The sequence below is a fragment of the Alternaria arbusti genome (assembly GCF_024043155.1).
Source record: "Alternaria arbusti strain BMP 1465 chromosome Unknown scaffold_1, whole genome shotgun sequence".
Classification (NCBI taxonomy): domain Eukaryota; kingdom Fungi; phylum Ascomycota; class Dothideomycetes; order Pleosporales; family Pleosporaceae; genus Alternaria; species Alternaria arbusti.
In genome coordinates this window covers 2,322,716-2,342,917 of record NW_026249941.1, presented here as the reverse complement: position 1 = coordinate 2,342,917, position 20,202 = coordinate 2,322,716, and the positions used below count along the sequence as shown (strand labels likewise).

At 53.2% G+C, this 20,202-nt stretch overlaps 8 protein-coding genes across 8 annotated transcripts; 5 read left to right on the top strand and 3 right to left on the bottom strand.

Moving 5' to 3' along the window:
• Positions 1-689: 689 nt before the first annotated feature.
• J4E86_000850 (uncharacterized protein) lies at positions 690-2,808 on the bottom strand (the record flags this gene model as incomplete). The annotated part of the gene is made up of 2 exons (XM_051441423.1): positions 690-2,236; positions 2,280-2,808. The coding sequence occupies 2 exons, from the start codon at positions 2,806-2,808 to the stop codon at positions 690-692; spliced, it is 2,076 nt and encodes a 691-aa protein (XP_051307594.1).
• Positions 2,809-4,367: 1,559 nt separating this feature from the next.
• J4E86_000849 (uncharacterized protein) lies at positions 4,368-5,788 on the top strand (the record flags this gene model as incomplete). Its single annotated transcript, XM_051441422.1, has 2 exons — positions 4,368-4,609; positions 4,717-5,788. 2 exons carry the CDS (start codon positions 4,368-4,370, stop codon positions 5,786-5,788), a joined length of 1,314 nt encoding a protein of 437 aa, XP_051307593.1.
• Positions 5,789-6,225: 437 nt separating this feature from the next.
• On the top strand, positions 6,226-8,762 carry J4E86_000848 (uncharacterized protein; the record flags this gene model as incomplete). The annotated part of the gene is made up of 2 exons (XM_051441421.1): positions 6,226-7,271; positions 7,322-8,762. The coding sequence occupies 2 exons, from the start codon at positions 6,226-6,228 to the stop codon at positions 8,760-8,762; spliced, it is 2,487 nt and encodes an 828-aa protein (XP_051307592.1).
• A 646-nt stretch (positions 8,763-9,408) lies between these two features.
• Positions 9,409-10,056, top strand: J4E86_000847 (uncharacterized protein; the record flags this gene model as incomplete). The annotated part of the gene is made up of 1 exon (XM_051441420.1): positions 9,409-10,056. One exon carries the CDS (start codon positions 9,409-9,411, stop codon positions 10,054-10,056), a length of 648 nt encoding a protein of 215 aa, XP_051307591.1.
• Positions 10,057-10,952: 896 nt separating this feature from the next.
• J4E86_000846 (uncharacterized protein) lies at positions 10,953-11,985 on the top strand (the record flags this gene model as incomplete). The annotated part of the gene is made up of 2 exons (XM_051441419.1): positions 10,953-11,782; positions 11,958-11,985. 2 exons carry the CDS (start codon positions 10,953-10,955, stop codon positions 11,983-11,985), a joined length of 858 nt encoding a protein of 285 aa, XP_051307590.1.
• Positions 11,986-12,198: 213 nt separating this feature from the next.
• On the bottom strand, positions 12,199-13,338 carry J4E86_000845 (uncharacterized protein; the record flags this gene model as incomplete). Its single annotated transcript, XM_051441418.1, has 2 exons — positions 12,199-12,788; positions 13,326-13,338. 2 exons carry the CDS (start codon positions 13,336-13,338, stop codon positions 12,199-12,201), a joined length of 603 nt encoding a protein of 200 aa, XP_051307589.1.
• A 1,189-nt stretch (positions 13,339-14,527) lies between these two features.
• CCT1 (T-complex protein 1 subunit alpha) lies at positions 14,528-16,344 on the bottom strand (the record flags this gene model as incomplete). The annotated part of the gene is made up of 3 exons (XM_051441417.1): positions 14,528-14,926; positions 14,979-16,252; positions 16,302-16,344. The coding sequence occupies 3 exons, from the start codon at positions 16,342-16,344 to the stop codon at positions 14,528-14,530; spliced, it is 1,716 nt and encodes a 571-aa protein (XP_051307588.1).
• Positions 16,345-16,808: 464 nt separating this feature from the next.
• Positions 16,809-18,654, top strand: J4E86_000843 (uncharacterized protein; the record flags this gene model as incomplete). The annotated part of the gene is made up of 4 exons (XM_051441416.1): positions 16,809-16,931; positions 16,992-17,439; positions 17,489-17,972; positions 18,021-18,654. The coding sequence occupies 4 exons, from the start codon at positions 16,809-16,811 to the stop codon at positions 18,652-18,654; spliced, it is 1,689 nt and encodes a 562-aa protein (XP_051307587.1).
• Positions 18,655-20,202: the final 1,548 nt, after the last annotated feature.

Below are 20,202 nucleotides of genomic sequence, written 5' to 3'. Positions count from 1 at the left end.
GTGTACGATTGACTGTATGGCCGCAGCCCACCCACATCTGCTCGCATCGACTAGATAGAACGCTGTGCTGATACATGAGTGCCCTTTTACCGAATGTAGAGAGAACAGACGAGATTGATCTTACTAGCAGGTGTGGCGTAGACAGCTAGTGTTAGGGCTGAGTGACAGGTGGTACGGGCGGCCTAGCAATGACTAGCAGATGAAGCTACTTCATCACACCAAACGAAACTTTGCCGAAGCGAAGATTGGGTTTCGTACTAGTGATTATGATCCGAGCGATATGCGAGTGAGATGTGCATGCATATGGCAGTTGCGAAAGGGAGTGAACCTGGGGTTCAAGCTGTCTCCTCGCCATCTACTAACGGGATAGAGAAATTGAGTATTCAATGGCTGATAGATTGTACACGCAAACAAGGCCAGATACTGACGGCGAGTTTGCACCAAGTTTTGCTCAAACAGAGGGTATATATTTACAAAAGTCCCGTTTATACCATTTGGCCTCCAAATACCACCCTTGTGGTCTTGCTATTAGTGATCGCATATATGCTACTCATGACATCGTTAGAGAAGTATCCCATACCGTGTAGAGATACGGAATTCCAAACGCCTGCCTTTTGTGTATAGAAACGTGGTAGAACAAGGTGCCGAGTAATACAATCCTGGAAGGAAGAAGGCAGTGCTGAGGATGCTTAGAAGAAATGCTGTCCGCCGTACCCGTTCATTGCGGTAAGTGGCGGCTGAAGTAATGTCTGCGGTTGCTGCTGCTGAACAATGTTTGCAGGCACGTAGTGCGTCTGGTAAGGATGTTGTGGCATGCTGAAGTCTGCTACAAGCAGAGGGTTACCAAAGCCCGTCGGCCGCCGCTGTACTGGGGCAGGTGCAACCGAGACTTGCGGCATCTGCTGCTGAACGACGACCTGAGGCTGTTGCTGGTACACAACACTGCCTTCCTGCATGTGGCCATTCATCTGCTGCTGCTGCTGCTGTGGGGGTGGCGGAGGCGGAGGTTGTTGCTGTGGCTTCTGGTCCTGGGTTTGCGGCGTATCCCAGCCCCACTTCTGCTTCAGCTCTGTATTGACGAAGCCTACACGCCAACCCGTCTCTTGCCTGATCTTATCGAATATCTGGAGGACCTCTTCTTGCTCGCGTCGGTCTGTGAGCGGTTCAGCTGCGATGGCGAGGGAGCGTAGCGCTACGCTGGCAACCCCGCGGTCTTTGACGTGTGCACTGATACCGCAGATGAACTTGGAGTTTTGCTCGAGCATGGCCCACATGTCGGGTTCGCTAGGGCCCTGTAGCGGGTTGATCTGCGCGAGCAAGACAAGGGATGTATGGTAGAAGAGCCGCGCTATTATCGATGCTCTCTTGATTAGCCAGACTTCGGGGAACGCTGAACCGGATATTGTCTGTCCAGGGTACAAATATGCCATTGGGTGCATGGTGCGTGGTATGTTCTCGTTCCACCTGTCAGTCATGTCTTTCAGCCGAAGCCACTCGTTGTGCCGTTCCTGCAAGGTCTGCCTGGCGACTTCCTGGTTGCGCGGTATCGATGCACGGAAGTTGCATATCCTTGCAACGACATAGAGAATACGATGGGTCCAGACTTCTTCCTTGCCTGACTCAGTCTCTGGTGTAAAGTCCATCTCGATGCCCCACTCGTCGGGGTCCCAAGCGACCTGCCAGTTGAAGTGCAGACAACTCAATATCTCCATGCCGACGTTCAGCCAGAAACAGGCGGCTCCGATGCCTGTTGACCTAGCGTTCCAGCGGCACTCTTTGATCAGAGCACGAGCTCCCGCGATGTGGTTCATCCGTTGTAGCGCACGTTCTCCCATGATTTCGTATACGTTGAGTATTACCGCAGTGGTAGCGCATAGAATGGTATCGCGGTCGGGGTCCTGCAGAGAGTGCAGAAGGTCGCGTGTGGCTACATCGTAATAGTGGAGTGCTTTCTCCTCGCTGTACTTGGGATTAACAAGGGCAAGATGTCGTGCACCACATGCGAGGAAGGCGTGTAACAGCATAGGCTCGTTGAGCGCATGGAAGGGTAGCAGACGCGAGAAGTGCTTGTGTGCGTCCATGCTGTCCATCCAAATGCCGATTTCCTCGACGAAAACCTGCATGTATAATACCTCCTCTTGGCTCTTCAGGTAGTCGCGCGTGGGGAGGGGTCCGGGACTGGCCGAATGCTCCATCGTGTACGGGGACGGTGTTGGGCCGTTTGAGAAACTCGATACTATAGAGTCAGCACGGTCAGCTGGAATGGACTGTTGACTTACTTGAACGCCCGTGTTGGTGCTGGGTCCGCTGTTGGTCGAAGTTGTAGGTGAGTTGCGCTTGCTGGTACGACTCCTGTGCGATGCCCTGGATGGGAGGAATGTGCTGGCGCGACGAAGCTGGCGGTCCCATGCCAAAGCCGTTGCTGCCCATATGAACATGTGCGTCCATGTCCTCTACTGGATACATTTCTCGCCCGCCCACATATTCCGAAGCAATGGTCCGCGACTCGTCCATGAAAGCGATCTGATAGTCGATGCCTTGGGGGATCAGGTATGCATTCCGCTCGCAGGTGGTGTCGAGGAAGTTGAGCTTCTTGCCCCAATTGCACTCGCGCTGGGACTTGAGGCAGTTGTTGCAGGTCGGTTTGGTCTCATCGCACTTGAGATGGCGCTCTCTGCATGTCAGGCAGCCGGTACGAGTCCTCTTAGGCTTGTCGTCTGGCGTGGCATCGCTGGCTCTCTTTCTCGAGGGCAATGGCTTGCTCGTGGGCGAGTCATTGTTGGAGGGTGGTGTCGCGGTGTTGGCCATGCTGACGCTCGCTCGGGGACAGGCGTTGCGCCGTCGCTCGCCGTGGCAGGACGATCACGACCCCGTAACAGGGCGCGCAGTGGGCCAAGTCTGTCGATCCCTCCACTTCGATTTGGTGGTCAATCGTCGAGTAGTCACGGTTGAAGATGTGGGGTTGGTCGAGGACCGCCGTAATCTGACAGCTCGGTTGCGACGGGACGCGACGCAGCAACGTAAGATTCGCAAGATTCGCAGTAGTGCGGCTGCAATGGCAGTGATTGAACAATAGTGGAAAGAAACACAAAGGCGTAGATCCGTCGTCGTGGTGCGAATGCAAAAAGTGTCGAGAGGGCGCAGGGATAGGAGGTCTTGGTGAATTGGCCGTCGAGAGGGCGTGTGCAGGCGTTCGGTCGCGGATGATATGCAGGAACGCGCTGGTCTAGGTGGAGGGGTGGGCGAGGAAAGTCATGGGAGTCGAGGGTGCTTTTGGCGGGACAGAAGCAAACAAGTAGCAGCAGCGAGTCGTGAGGAAAGGCGGAATATTGGATTATACCTGAGCGGGCTGGCGTACATGCAGGCGATGACGAACGATAGGAGATGGTGGACGTCCTGGCAGGGAGCGTCGCAAGGGCAGGTGCACGCGAGGGCTGGGGACCGAGGCGCCTGTAACGTTGACAGCTGCACTCTGAAACAAGACGCTGTCCGGGTTTTCGGTCGTCAGCGTCTGGACGTGTGGACGAGTATCACGACGATCCCGCGATAAAAGACGGCAGAGCTGGACAGCATGCGCCTTCGGGGAGACGTCTGGGCCTTGGTGTGCGCCAGTCCGGGGTGCGACGCCATGATGCGCGCGCCCTCCCGATAATGATGCGCGCCCCGGCTTGGATGCGTCGTGACATTCGGCGACGTAGCATGGAAACTCTTCTTCCCGTCCCGCGGACCCTCGATTGCTGTGCATCATTGCTGTAGCGAGCCCTATTGCCCAGCGCACTAGCTTTCTCGTGGCAGTTCGTGCGAAGAGCTACCCATCGTGGCGCAGGCAGCAGCTTGGCACTACCCCAGCGCTGCTGGAGAGACAGACACGTTTTGCAGGTATCTAGATGATGCCCAACCGGCTTGTGCAGGTGCATTGCGCCCGAGCAGCTTCGACGCTCCATGGCATGCTGACTGGCTGCACCTTCACTCGTCTAATCTTGTAGAGTTCTGCGAACAAGCTCAAGACCAGAATAGATCCCTGTCCGTCTCGGCAATCTTTGCACTGTCATAGCACCTGCCACCCTGGAACACCTGCCGACGCCTCCACATGTACTCCTAAGCTGAGAGGAAACGAATACTCCTTCTTCCATACCAGTCAACATGGCTGTTTCGTACTTCTGCTGCAGCAATCGAATGACCCTCAGCTCGCTAGTACCGAGCATCGTCTGAGAAGGAACGCCCAGCAGGCAGCCGTTTCAAGCGCGCATGTACCTGTCGTTCGCGTTGTATACCCGACAATCAACCGCTCATCACTGGCCCCACCATCGCTTCTCGACGATCGTCTCTCGTGCCGGCCTGCCCGAAACTAACACCTCAGCTTGCCCATGGCCCTGGAGCGCCAAACCGCCACGCTCCCACCAGCACAGCCCACTGCCATTCTCCGCGGCCATGCCTCGCACATCCACGCAACTTTGTTTGTTCGCCAGAACAGTCGTTTGTTGACGGGCGACGCAGATGGCTGGGTCGTCCTCTGGAATGTTCAGACGAAGCGACCAACTGCTGTCTGGCCAGCTCACGATGGCCCCATCCTAGCCTTCGCCCAATGGGGCGATGCAAATATCATAACGTGCGTGTCACTGTAGCAAACCACCAATCACCCTAAGACTAGCCCACGTCTGCCTGACGAGCTCTACTAACCTCAGATCGCGGATACAGACATGGACGGGACAACAGAATAAGAGTCTGGCGACTTGCACTCGAAGACGAGACAGAGAAGCTTTCATCAACATTACCTGAAGATGGGAACCGAGAACACACGCCCAAACCGTGGCTTCTTCATTCGCTTCCCGTCAACACTCTCAACTTCTGCTCTTTCTCCATGGGCTATCAGCATCCTCCAGCCTCTGTCGCAGAGGATGACTCCATCTTTGTGGCAGTCCCGTCAACAGACGACAAGGTGATCGACGTGTATAGCTTCCCTGGTGAGCTACTCAAGGTCAGGATCCCACAGATACGAACCGTCGAAACAGGCATGGTCATGGCCGTGAGATTTGTTCGTAATAGAGCCACGCAGAGACTTCTCCTGCTCGCAGGGTATGAAGGCGGGGTCACTGCAGCCTTCAAGCTGACTGAAGAACACCCCGACACGAGCGTAGAGACTGCCCAGCTTGTATACCTCAGTCAACCCCATTCTCAGCCGATTCTGTCATTGGACGCTTCGCCAGAGGGCGACTTCTATTTCACATCCTCGGCAGATGCTATAGTAGCCAAGCATCAGATACCGGAGTTGCCATCCATTCCGGGTAAAGAAGACAACGACCCACCCGTACCGTCTTCAGATCTATTCACAAAGCAAACTGTTGATCAGGCGAGCTCCAAGAAAGCGACACCCAGCGGTCTATCTTCACTGCTTTCGTCGGCCGCACCGCTACCGAAGTTCAAGCCTGCTCCGCCTGTCCAGAAAGTGGTCAGCTTACAAGCCCCGTACAAAACAACAGACACCAAACACGCAGGTCAACAGTCGCTCCGTGTCCGCTCGGATGGCAGGCTTCTGATTACCGGTGGTTGGGACTCACGGATCCGCATATACAGCACCAAGACGCTCAAGGAAGTTGCCGTGCTAAAGTGGCACAAGGAAGGAGTCTACTCCACTGCATTCGGTGAGATTCTTACACAAGATGAGATAGGTCGCGGAGATGGGGCTACCAATAAGCGGCAAAGAGACCGTGAGGAGCAGTCGAAGCTTAAACACTGGGTCGCGGCAGGAGCTAAAGACGGGAAAGTCAGTTTGTGGGAAGTGTTTTGAGGTCTGTCCGGCTTCTTGTGGGGTTTGGAGTACGCCGACGGTCCCATGATGACGCATTTATACAGATAGATGTATTGTAGTATCAAGTGGCACGTTAATAGCAATCTACCAAGCAATTACAAGAGTCGGTGGTGCTGATGTATAGCGAATCGGAGGTGATGCTGCGCCGGCGTGGCTTCCCCACAAGAAGCCGAGGCATAGCGACCGGGGAAGTGGGCTTGCGATGTCACCGTCCATCGTCGCGACGCTCCATGCCTGCTTCACCATGTCGTAGCAACAGTGCCAACGTGGACTGACACGAAACTAAAACACCCGAAAAACTCCATCTCCCGAGATCGATTCCTAAACGCGTCCTTCCCATGCGATACGCGCTTTCCGCCGCACCCTTTCCCTAAGGAGACGCTCCTTGCATATCCCACATCCGCATTCCAATCAGCATGGCCTCCTCAGACGAGGACCGGAAGTCCTCCACCGCGCGCCCCTCCAGCCCCGAACAAGCTCCCGATCTCAGCATCACAGCCGACGACAATGTCTACCTGCACGCAGCCGGCTACAACGAATCGCCCGACCGCGGCCTTATACACAGCTTCGCGCGCTTCCGATCCTCGCCGCTCGATTTCATTCGCGAAGTCTCGCTACACTTCTCAGGGACAGGATGGAGGTCTTTTGACGATCACATTGGGCAGCCAGAGTTCTACCCAGGCTTTAGCGAGGATATGAAGGCGAGGGTGTTGAGCAACCCAATGCTCGTCGCCAAAGTGCGAGAGTTGGCGGACAAAAGGGTAGAGGTTGAGGCGAAAGAAGGGCTGTTGGGCGAGGATGCGATGCATGGGGTTGGTGTCGGCGAGAAAGATAAAAAGGCAAAGAGGAGGGTGCAGATTGAGGAATCGCTTATGCAGGTCAGCGAGGGCTGGACGGATTCCATGATCTGCAAGATGGAAAGCAAAGGCTTCATAAGAGGTGCATACTATTTCGCTACACAACTCTTGACAAGAGCATACCACCAGGGCGTCCACGTCTCGAGCGAGGAAGTGCTACGCCTGCGCGCTGTCGCCGAGAAGGCAGCAAAAGACAAGCACTCCATTATCTTCCTTCCGTGTCACCGCTCGCACGTAGACTACGTCTCGCTACAAATCATCTGCTACCGACTCGGGCTTGCCTTGCCCACAGTCGTGGCTGGTGACAACCTCAACTTCCCAGTCGTCGGGTCCTTCCTTCAACACGCCGGCGCTATGTGGATACGAAGGAGCTTCGGGGACGATCAGCTGTACATTACACTTGTACAATCCTACATCGATACCCTGCTGCAATGTGGATACAATCTGGAGTGCTTCGTAGAAGGAGGGAGAAGTCGTACAGGCAAGCTTCTGCCGCCCAAGTTCGGCATACTGAGTTACATGCTCGACAGTATCGCGAGCGGTAGGGTAGAGGACGCGATCATTTGCCCGGTATCGACGCAGTACGATAAGGTCATCGAGGTTGAGTAAGTCTTTCGATCAGCTTGTTCCCATAAGGAAAACTAACACACCCCAGCTCATACATTAGCGAACTCCTCGGTCAACCCAAACCCAAAGAAAACCTCATGGACTTCCTGTCCGCTTCCAGTGTCCTCTCCCTTAAACTCGGCCGCGTAGACGTCCGATTCCACGAGCCATGGTCACTCAAATCCTTCATTAATCAGCAACGCGAACGCTTCTCTAAACTTCCGCAGCAACTCGATACCAAAGACGACCGACTCCGTCTCCTCCGCACACTGGGCTACAAAGTTTTGTCAGAGATCAACGACGTCTCCGTCGTGATGCCCACCGCTCTCGTTGGTACCGTCTTACTGACATTGAGAGGTCGTGGTGTAGGCAAATCAGAACTCATCCGCCGAGTCGAATGGCTTAGCGACCGTGTCAGGGCTCAAGGTGGCCGTGTAGCACATTTTGGGAACCTCCCCACTAGTGTCGTTGTCGACCGCGCTTTAGAAGTTCTGGGACCTGGACTTGTTGGCCTAGTCCCCGGATTACCAGAAGACACATTTTACGCCGTGGATAGGTTCCAACTCTCCTTCTACAGAAACATGACCATTCATCTCTTCATCCTACAAAGCCTGGTCAGCGCAGCGCTATACACGCATGTAAAGCAGGGCGGTGGCCCAGAGTATCAACGCATGTCTTACGGTGACCTGCGCGCACAGGTGCACTTCCTCTCGCAGCTCTTCCGGGGAGAATTTATCTTCCCCACCGAAGGTCTCGATACCAATCTCGCCAAGACACTCGAAGGACTAGAAAAAGACGGTGTCATCACGATGTCACGGTCAAAAACCGAGCTCGGCGAAGAAACCGTGGATTTCGTCGAATTATCACCTGCTGAACGGACCCAAGGACGCGAAAACTATGACTTCTACTGTTTCCTCATCTGGCCGTTCATCGAAGCTGCATGGCTCGGTGCTATCAGTCTGATGATGCTCACACCTCCCCTGTCATCCCCCAATGCTACATCGCCATCTCCATCCTCTTGGCTCGACCTCAAGAAAGTCCAAGACCGCGCACAAGTTCTCGGCAAGACTCTCTACCACCAGGGCGACCTTTCTTACTTCGAGGCTGTAAACAAGGAAACACTGAAGAATGCGTACACACGCTTCCAGGAAGAAGGCATGATTCTCGTTACAAAGTCCAAAGACAAGACGCCCGCCACTATCAGACTAGCAGAGGAGTGGACTCCGCAAAGAGGGTCGAACGGTGGCATCATCGCCGATGGTCCATTATGGCGCTTCGCTGAGCGCATTAGTGCTTCGCGGAGAGAAGGCAAGAATCGGCGCGATGGAGCGACAGTTCAGACGAGAGTTTTGGCACTAGCGGATCTGGTTGGTGAGAAGCTTTGGGAGGATGCTGTGTTCGATAGAAAGGAGTTGGATGGGGATGAGTTGGGTGCTGTTGAAGGGAAGGCGAAGAGCATGCGGAAGAGAGGGAATATGGCGCGACTTTAGCTTGCTTGTTGTGTGGGATATCATGTACTTTAGCTTTAACAGATATACCATTTGATTGTTCGTTCCATTGCCATTTCATGGGCATAACAATTCCGTTTCTGCTCATGATGTTCTTCTCAATCAGGGAGACGAAGCATGGACCGTGATGTAGGTCGCAAGGTTCTATACGTCCAACACATCGCCAACGGTGGTTGTATGTGAATACAAGGACATATACTCCTGTTGTGAAACACGTAAATGGACGGTCGGATGCCTACACATCACTCGTAATGCTTAGTCGTTCCCACAAAACAGCCCTGAGTTCTCGCAGAGACCTTACATATGCCTCACTTCCCTATCTTGGGTGTATGTGGCGGTGAAGAGTCGGTAAGTCACCCGTATTACTCCAAGGGGTGACACACAGTTACCCTCTCACCTCAAGGTGATATTGACGCTAGGTAACTCCGGTGCCTCGATAATGAGGTTTTGTGACTGGGCTTCATATAAAGCTGCCTCATATATTCTCTCTCAGTACTATATCTCCTTCCTTCTTTCATCAACAGCACTCCCGCCTGCTGAAACGTACAGTCAACCACACCAGTAAGCTGAGTCTGTTCATCCCTCTGTTCGACAAGATACTGACAGCAATCGCAGCTACGAGGACAAAATGCCCAGCTGCCCACGTTACACCAAAGAGCAGTTGCTCGACATGCTTCAAGAGCAATGTCCCGGTGTCATGGCCAGACTTCCCTCGCCTGAAACTTTCATCTTCCGAGATCTTCGAAAGCCAATGCTTCGTATTGGCACCTGCACTAAAGGAAAGCGCAGCCCAACAACGTACGAGCTTCATGTTCAGTGTGGCGGCAAGCCCGAGGCAAAGCCTGTCTTGCACTATGACGTCGAAAACGACGATCGAAGCTTCAACGGCGATGGATTCTTCAAGAATATGAACGGGACGTACATTTACTCGGATAAGCTCAAGGCAGTGATCGCCTTTGTCTTTGTTTACTGCGGCCAGATGGATGTGTTCTGCGACTTCGGCTTCGGAAATGGCTTCAAATTGCTGGTCGAAGTACTGAATCATGTGCTCTCTGAAGTCGAGGATGGCGCCGCCTCCAGCAACGATACTGCAGAGGCTTCAGATGCGCATGCAAACATGGTCAAAATCCCCGATGACGACCGCTCTGAAGAGATGCTGCCCGAGGAATACCCTCATAAGTCACTGGACAATATACTCTCTGAGAAGCCCAGGAAGAGATCGCTTAGAGTCGAAAGCGATGAACACGTGGTGCAGAAGAAGCTCTGCGTTGAGTAGGCAGCCGCACTGACTTCTGCCCTGTGCTACTGTAATTGAACGAGTCTGATCACAGCTTACCTGGGAGATGCTAACCATACTTCAGGCTACAGGTTGCGAGAAAAGGCGATTCATAGCCAGAAAATTTGCGGGCGAGACTAAAAGTTGATGAAGCGAGTTGAGATGGGTTGAAAAACTGATGACCATTACAGAGGGCTCGTGAGGAAGGTCTCGAGAACGACTCATAATCGATGACAGTATCTCTTACCTTCATGGCTTCCAAAATCAATAATCACCTTCAAAATCCCTTCTTCCTTTCTTCAGCTCTTTCGTGATTTCACCTTATACAAGGAAACAACTAAACGCCCTGAAGTCTTCATTAATGCCAGATCCTTCAATTTGTGTGCATTCATTGCTGTGTAGTCTGCAGACCTGTTCGGTTTGTTTCAGGTGCGGCGGCTATCCTGATCGTCGTTGGTAAGGACTGCCTAGATTTCGATGCGCGTTGAGTTGGGTCTAGACAGGAAAAGCATGTACGGGAATGGTCCAGAGTGAATTAAGTCTCCCCAAGGAATCTCAACACTTCCAAATCTCCAGAGCTCTGTTGCTTCGTGCCCGCGCTTCTGTGTCGTGACATTCCATGTAGTGACTGCGACTCAATCATGGTCGCTTGGGGGAAAATCCAAATATTCCACATTGGCCTTAATACTCAGCCTTCCGGATGTGAAGGTAATTGCTATACCGTCTCCTGTTCGCGACTTCCAGGCACGACGAGTGACATCACGCAAGCACGCGTTCCGCGCTACGCCGAAAATAGGAAGATGCTTGCTTAGCGCGTTGCGCTTCCAGCGGGATGATGCGCCCCGCCACCTCAATTCCACGCAAGCAGGATAGTGCAAGACCCTCGTCCGGCAACCATGATGGACACCGAGGAAGTGCTGGATCTGTATGACATCGCAGTCTTACTCAATTACGAACGCAACACTACGGAACCTCGGCTCCGACACACAAAGTTGAGAGAAGTCGCTTTCCCGGGTACACAACCGAAGACGGTCGCACTCAGCAGTCCAATTGACCAAGGCTGGAACAACAACGCGTCTACTTGGATCGTATTGGATCAGCAGCAGACCAGTGATCCAGATGCCCCAGACCTGCCTACGGAATTCCTACCCGCGAACAAACGCCAGGATAGCGCACTCTCCAATGAGCAACTAGAGACGTTGTTCCATCAAGCACGCAACCACGATGGCTGCTACCAGGCAATCAGTCTGCTTCAGATCTTCTTTGCACTGTTCTCCGAAGATACAAAGTTGAGAGTGCGACATGCGCCCAATGGTAAGCAGCCAGGCATGTCTTATACGACAACAGTCAGTAGGCGTGTCATTGTCGAAGAGTCCTTCCGTGACCCAAAGTTCACCACTGCTATCTGCGTGCTCCCACAGGGCGCAATGTTTGTTAGTGGGCATCAGCCACAACTTCTGCATGCGGTCGTAGGTTTCTCTCCGCTCGATAGCGACACGGTTCAATCCTTCTTCGATCTCTCGTCCATGCAGTTCGGCGATATAGGACGCGGCCCTGGACCAAAGGGAAAGCAGTTGTTTGCTCTGGACACCCCAGAGGAATTTGCCCTGCGTTTCAGCATGTTGGCAAAGGGTACAGATCCTAGCAAGAGCGACCGCACCTTAGCGATCAGTGGTACACCCGTAGACGATTGGCTTTGGGAAGTGGCGATGAGGACGAAAAAGAGGTGGATGAATAGAGCGACGGAGAAATGGTGTGGTCACTGTGGAGCACCAGGTGCCAAATCCAAGTGTGCTGGATGCGGCGAGGCGTACTATTGCGGCAAGGACCATCAAAAGTTAGCTTGGGGATATCATAAAGGATATTGCGGGAAGCCTTGATGAAGGTTCTGACGAACGCAGAACCTGCAAAATAACGGACATCTCGTAGAACGTCTTAAATCTTGGTGGGTCATATAACAGGGGGGTATAATTCATCAACACTAGAGTTGTATCTAGAGCTGCACTGCACTTCAAATGCACGTCTATCTTTCCATCCACTGTGCGGCATGCAGTATCAGACTGTGCAAGACAGCACAAAGACATTAACCGCTTTCCAGGACGATGGCCATATCATCCGCGACCGAATGCAACACTACTGTACTCACATCCTCCCATTCGGCAACTCATTAATGGTGGCTGGAACTGGCGGCGACATAGCTGGGGAGTACTGCGGTACAGGGCTCACTGGCCCGTCCGAATAGTGCGGGTTCGCCTGCACAGGATTCACAGCACCTTGTATTTTCTCCGGCATCGCATAGCCACCCTGCTGCGCAGCATACGCAGACTGAGCATTGGGGTCATAGAAATGTTGCGCGGGTTGCTGTGCGTTCGGATCGTACTGACCGTAGTGCTGTTGGTGTTGAGGAGGTGGAGACGGCATCTGTTGCATGTGTTGCTGAGGGACGGGCTTCTGCTCGTGGTAGTACTGGACACCGGCTGGTGGAGCTTGAGGTGCGGTGGGTGGCTGCTGCATGTTGTTGTTGACGGTGGTATTGTTCTGTTGCTTCTTCTTGCGGCGAAGAAGGAAGAAGACTCCGAGAACTACAGCGGCTAGAAGAGCGACGCCGCCGATTACTCCACCGGCGATTGCGCCTACTGGAGTTGACTTCTTGGAATTGTTGGATTCGTTGGAGTTGTTGGAGTCGTTGGAATCTTCGTTACCGGAGGAAGGTGTAAGGTCAAGTGGTGCATCTGAGGGACGACCGGAAGCGGTACGTGAGAGTGGAGTGAATGACAGAGAGATTGGGGTATTCGAGGATGAGCCAGTGTTAGGGGAGGTCGATGAATCTTGGAAGTGTGTTGTCAGTCAATGCTTCATCAAGGTTAGAGAGATTGCATACCCTGGTCTGGGGTGGTCACTAAGATCCTTCCTCCCGTTTCCGTCTTAGCATCGCACCAGTAGTTGGTCAATGGTGAAGGGTCATTGATATCTGTTGCCAGCTCCCAGTAGCTGCAAGTTAAGTTTGAGCCTCCACTGCGATGCCATGTTAGTATACAATATCTAGGCGACCAGGAGCCAGAACGTACCAGAAGACTGATGTAGTCGGGTACACAACGTAATCGCTCTCACAAGAAAAGAACTCGCAAAGAGATTCTGGCGCACAGATCTTGTAAAGGCTACCTGATGTTGCGATGACATGACCCTCGTTATTTGCAGTGATGGTGTCATCTAAGACTTCTTAGCAACAGTCGAGCAGCCATGTAGGTAATCAATCTTACACAATGTACTCGAGCCATACATGCCTGTGGAAATATATCCAAGGGTAGTAACATCTCTAGCAGCCAGTGCTACAGCTGTTGCAGCAGGGGCAGGCGTGACAGCAGGCGTCGGTGCCCGTATCATAGCAGTGCTCCCATACTTTGCGGAAAAGAGAACGACCAGCAATGAAGAAAGCCTGGTATATGCCATGACGTTTCAGACCCGAGAAATTACAGAACGAGGAGCAGAAAGCACCCTTAAGGAAAGAGCAGGGCCCTATAAGCTAAGTACTCATACCTAGGTATGTTGAGCTACGTACAATGAGAAAGATACTGCGCCGTAAGGCGTGCAGCGACCCGCTGGGGCTTGCCGGCTGCGGCCACACATACGAGGAGAGCGTATTGAAGGCTGATCAGCTGAGATTTTGTGCAATTGGGTTTTATGAAGTGTTCGGTTGGACGTGCTTGTCGTACAGGCAGGATTGCTGCAATACTTGCACCACACCTACGCTTTTCCTGCTCATTCTTTCCGTTACTGCATCATTTCAAGCACAGTTGTTCAGTATTTTCACAAGGTGTTCGTCTTGACGCTAGACGCAATGGTGACCGCTGCAGGGACAACGGATGTGTAACTAGCATGGGGTAGCGAGCTGAAGAAGAAAGAAACAATCCGCCTCGCTTGTGTAGCGCCGCCATAGGCTGTAAACAGGCCGCTTGCAGCCATCACCACCGTGCGCTTTACCTTTTTAATATGAACACCAGGCACGTCGGATGTCTTGGTCGCCAGATAGTCTCACCGGTAAGCCATGTGTTGTGCGACACGGCAGAGTCGCATGCAGATCCCCATCGTGGCCGTGAACTGCCGAGGTAGGGTTTGAGGCGCAATAATTTCAAGCCTTCTCATGTCCCAAATGACAGCTGCAAGTAATGAGCTTGTGCACGATTGTATCGTTGGGAGTGTTTTGGTGCGAATCGAGGCCCGTAAGGTTTGGTTGCCTACATAACTTTGGAGAACAGGTGCTAGTCGGTCCGAAAGCTCTACACGATGGGTCACATTTGGCCCCCAAACCTTTAATGAGTCAGTGCCGCAGCAAGCAGATTTCGGCTGAAGGTCCTTAGGGTGGCTTGGAACAGAGTGGGGATAACAGAGGAGCATCTTGCACGTGGGCTTGGAGCCTTCATTACGCTGTCGTTATCTTTTCAGTCGGGTCTATCTCTTCACGCCAGGACATCTAATGTCCATGGCCATCGTCACCACCTCCACCTTGCTCCTCTGGATCCAGCTTGATCAGGGTATCGATACGCATAATGGCAACACACGCCTCCACTGCTGACTTCAATTGCTTGACTTTGCTCATGCTGGGTTCCAGTACACCGGCCTTTAGGCAATCGTGCACTTTACCGTTTGACAGGTCCAGACCGTAGTTCTTGTAGTTCTTCGACTTGGCCAGCTGCTTTGCGTCTTGCGACGAAGGGTCTGAAGGGTTCACTGTACGCTGTGAAAGAGCGTGCCGTGATCGGAGGTTGGCGACGAGCTCGGTAGCATCCTTGGCCGCGTTGATGGCAAGTGTCTTAGGAATAGCAAGCAGAGACTGCGCAAAAGCAGCAATGGCCAACTGTTCCCGAGAGCCCTAGACTTGTCGTTAGTCACGTTGTAGACATGCAAGGATTGGAGTGACTCACCACTGACGTTGCCCACTCTTCCAAGTAGATGTGCAACGCAGTCTCGACGGCACCTCCACCAGGGACAATGCGGCCGCTCTCGAGGGTTCGCTTCACGGCTGATAATGAATCGTGTACTGATCGCTCCATCTCGTCCAGGGCGTAGTCGTTCGCACCTCGCAGGATGATGGATGCGGACGAGAAAGCCTTGGTGCCCTTGACCAGAATGCACTCATCGTCAGAAATGCGCTCTTGCGAAACCTCCTCAGCATGGCCAAGGTTTGCTGCCTCAAACTTCTCGTCACCGTTCAGATCAGAAAGTGTGCTGACCAGGGTTGCTCCGGTCGCCTTCGCTATCCTTCGCAGATCCTCCTTCTTACACCTTCGCACAGCCATGGCACCCTTCTCGACGAAGTGCTTGAGGCAGAGGTCGTCGATGCCCTTTGTAGTCATGATGACGTTGGCGCCGGCCTTCAGGATCATTTCAATGCGCTCAGTGACAATGCCAGCCTCGCGCTCTCGAATCTTCTCTAGCTGCTCCGGGTCGTCGATGGTGATGTGAACACCCAACTTCATGCGCTCCTTCTGCAGGTTGATGTCCAAGCAGGCAATCTTGGCGTCGGTGATGCGCGTCTTCATGGCTTGCGAGGCGACCGTGCAGTTGAGAGCGTAGCCCTTGACCAGTATCGACTGAGTCGCGCTTTGACCGTGTGCCTTGAGGATGTTGACAGCCTTTACAGGGTATTTGACCTCGCCCTTGTTGTTTGTCATCTTGACAGCAGTCATGCCATCTACCACCATGTTGGCGAAGAAGTCGGAGTCGGAGCCGATAATCTTGCTGGACATGGACGTCTTCGCGATGTTGACTAGCGAGTCCCGACCGAGCGCATCGACCTTGGTGCTGATGTTCTCGTTCATGTACTTGACCGCCTCCCTCAGCGCCAGCCTGTAGCCTGTGATGATGGTGGTGGGGTGGATCTTGTTCTTCATGAGCTCGTTCGCTCTCCGCAACAGCTCGGCCGCTATTATGACGACGGAGGTTGTGCCATCGCCGACTTCCTTGTCTTGTTGTTGGGCCAGGTCGACGAGGATTTTGCCTGCGGGGTGCTCGATATCCAGCAAACTGAGGATGGTAGCGCCGTCGTTGGTCACGGTAACGTCACCGATGTCGTCGACCATCATCTTGTCGAGACCCGAGGGCCCAAAGGACGACTTGACGACATTCGAGATCGCTTGGGTCGCAAGGACGTTTTGGTCGCGAATGTCCTGGCCGCTGATTTTCTGGCCGCCGAGGACTGCACGTGTTAGCTTTTTGCGGCGGTCTTGTTAGCTTCGGCGGCTTACACAGAGTTCCTCCGCTACGTGACTGCTCGAAGATTCCTGCCATTGTGTCGGGTGATAGCTGTTCTGCTTCGTTGTTGCTGCCTCTACGCGGTCCAGAAAATCTCCAGCAATGCCCGCCCGCGTCGGCGACGGCGAATGGTAGCTCCGCCCGTGAATCGCGCTAGTCTGGACCCCTGCGCCGATGACTCGGCCCTCCACACATTTGGCTGTCGACTCACACGAGACTGCAACGAGCCGACTCTGTCTTAGCTTTACGTGACTTTAGAGTGCTCTCGCCTTATATTGTTTGGGTTCCCCACCGTCTCTTTAACTTGCCATAACTCAATTGCACGTAAGTAGTCCCAAGTCGCGTCTTGATACCCCGCCTGCCCCACCAACTCACCCTGTTTACAAATGGGTTTGGCTAGAATATCTATACGACCGCGATTTCACTACCTTTTCATCCATTAGTACTCGTGAAGATATCTTTTGCGAGACGCTGACAGCTTTGTATAGCACCTTCCCAACATGGCTGAAGCCACAGCTGCCGATGGCAAGATGAAGGATCTTTCCATCTCTGAGACCAAGAAGAGTAAAAAGGATGGTAACCCTCAGAAAGCCGCGAAGAAGCCCCAGCAACAGAAGAAGAAGGTAGGTCTATGCGGCGACACCGAACATCCGACACCATGCGCGATACTAACCAAGCCACAGATCGAAGGTTCAGCGTTGATTGGTATCGATGTCGCAAAGGAGGTCGACCTGGGAGACTGGTACCAACAGGTCATTACAAAGGGTCAGATGATCTCCTACTACGACGTAGCCGGATGCTACATCCTCGAGCCCTCCTCGTACGCTATCTGGGAGAACATCAAGTCGTGGTTCGACAGCCAGATCAAGACTTTGAAAGTCCGAAACGCATACTTCCCCATTTTCATCAGCGCGGATAACTTGGAGCGAGAGAAGGAGCATGTGGAGGGTTTCGCCGCCGAGGTCGCGTGGGTGACCAAGGGCGGAAAATCTGACCTGGAGAAGCCCGTCGCTGTGCGCCCTACATCCGAAACAGCCATGTACCCCTACTTCGCGCGCAAGATCCAGTCGCATCGCGATCTTCCCCTGAAGCTAAACCAGTGGAACAACGTTGTCCGGTGGGAGTTCAAACGTGAGTACTGAGCTATTCTTTTCTCCGGCAATGTCTAATCTATGTCCAGATCCCATGCCCTTCATCCGATCGCGCGAGTTCCTCTGGCAAGAAGGCCACACCGCACATCTTACCCAGAAAGAAGCGAGCGATGAGGTTCTCCAGATCCTGGACTGGTACTCTGATGTGTACCAGAGGCTGCTTGCCGTTCCGGTCGTGAAGGGAACGAAGACTGTCAACGAGAAGTTCCCCGGAGCCGACTACACCACCACCGTCGAAGGTTTCATTCCCGCTACTGGCCGCGGTATTCAGGCTGCAACATCCCATGCTCTCGGTCAACATTTCTCAAAGATGTTCAACATCACAGTCGAGGACCCCACCGCCAAGGAAGCTGGAAAGTCGGAACACGTCCACGTTTGGCAGAACTCATGGGGTCTGACCACACGTTCGATCGGTGTCATGATTCTGACTCACGGAGACAACCGAGGTCTTGTCATTCCTCCCAGAGTGGCTGAGATCCAAGTTGTTGTCATTCCTGTGGGAGTCACCGCCAAGTAAGTTTATCACTGATGACTCAACTATGGCAATGCTAACGAAACCAGGATGTCTGCTGAGGCTAAGGAGGATCTCTACAGTAAGGTCAAGAAGATCCATGACGATCTTACTGAGGCTGGTGTTCGCGTCGAGACCGACTACCGTGAGGGCTACTCTCCCGGCTGGAAGTTCAATGACTGGGAGTTGAAGGGTATTCCTCTACGAATCGAATTCGGCCCTAAGGATGCTGAGAAGGGTATTGTCACCACATCTCGTCGCGACATTGATGACAAGGACGCCGCACGTGGTACCATCAATGTCGACAGCATCGCACAAGAAGTCCCCAAGTTACTCGAGCAGATCCAGGAAGACATGTTCAACAAGGCTGACAAGGCATACCGGGACCACCGCATCCAGCTTACCAACTGGGATGACTTTGTCCCTACCTTGAACGGCAAGAACGTTGTCCTGGTTCCCCACTGTGAGGGCGACAAGTGCGAAGATGAGGTAAAGGCGAAGAGCGCACGGAGTGCGTTGGGCGATGGCGTTGCGGAAGACAAGCAGGCCCCTGCCATGGGTGCGAAGAGTTTGTGCATTCCTTTCGAGCAGCCCGAGGGTATTGAGCCTGGCAAGACCAAGTGCATCAACCCCGACTGTCAGACTCCCGCCAAGCAGTGGATCTTGTTCGGACGGAGCTACTAGTGAATTGACACCTCAGGAAGTGTATTGTTTATTCGAGCATTCGGTGGCATGGAGTTTGATGGCGCGGTGTTTGCGGCATGGAGAAGCGGTTGTCGTTACACTGGTCATTCATGATTTTGCAATGTTGATATAGCTTCTAGCATAGAACCCAAAGTTCTGACCTGCCCTGCCCTGTCCTTCGAAGCCGTATCTTCCTGAATGTACAATGTTGTTTCTATATTGACAAACGCGCAGGTAGGCAAACGAATGCTAGTGCGTGAATAAGCTAAACCAACGCTCATATACCGCTTGGGAATGATTGAGCCGCCACTTTTACCAGCCCTTTGCGACATATCACCGCCTCTGACTTTGTGCCAACTCACCTCCACGCTGCCGCTCTAACATTCACTTACTCCCGTCATCCAACTTTGGTCTTGAGTCATCCACCAACTCATACACCAAGAGTCCCCGATCCTTCGAACAGAACCTCGCCAGCCGCCCAGAATGTGTCACAAACTCCTCCAAGTCTATGCTTGCGGGCACCACAAGACAACCTGCACAACGCCGTGCCCCCACGCTATCGCTACAGGCCGCCGCGTCCCCAGCAACCGTGGAAATGCACCGGATCTGTCGCGCTCAAGTTCCGTTGTGTCCGCTATGGCGCCCTCGTCAACTAGTCCACCAGCGCGGAGAACCGACGTCCAAGATCTGCCTTCACAGCGTGCTCGTGAATCACAGGCTCATCCTCCTCCGCTGAGAGCGGCGGTGCTGGGCAGTCAAGCACAACAGCAGCAGGGTGGAGGCAATGCTCCAGCATTCCGCTTCATGGCGCCGGGTGCAGGACCAGAGGCAGCGGGTGCGGGATCGGGTTATATGCAGAGCTATCCTAGTTCCCCGGCGTCAATGTCTCCAACTTCTCCAACTCTGAGTCAGCCTTCACCCACTTTCTCGACCACCGGCACCTTAATCGATGCACCCTTTGCTACAAACATATCTTCGCCATCTACCTTCTTCACACCTGCCGACCCAGAAGTTGACGATAGGTCAGTACCCTGTCACCCCTGCGTCTCATCCCTCTCTTCCCACGGTCCGATGGCTAACATCTCAACAGTGACGTAGACCCCAACTTCTGCGCTTACCACTTTCCTCGCTACCTCCCTGGACTGAGAGTACCTTGCAAGGGGTGCTATGCGCAACCGCAGTATGCGGATCAACGCGATGCGTGGATGAAGCATTATCGCGAACAACATCCAGCAGACAAAGTTGAGGATATTGAGCACTTAAGTGGGGTGGCTGCAATTATGGAAAGTTTTGGCTGATAACCATTTCCCCGTTGGAAGTGAGACGAATGGAAGTCGATAATGGGTATGAATCTGTGGAAAGGCTAAAGCCGTTGACTGACTCTGTACACTCTGGAGATCCTCCTAGATGGGAAGCGAACCTCTAAGAAGAGGATTTGAAAAGTACAGATCAGAGCGAGAATAATTCGATTATCCTACCCTTGCAATGCATTGCTCGTGCCATTGGTCATTGTCGTCTATATGTGCATCATTCGTGTGTCGTCATTCA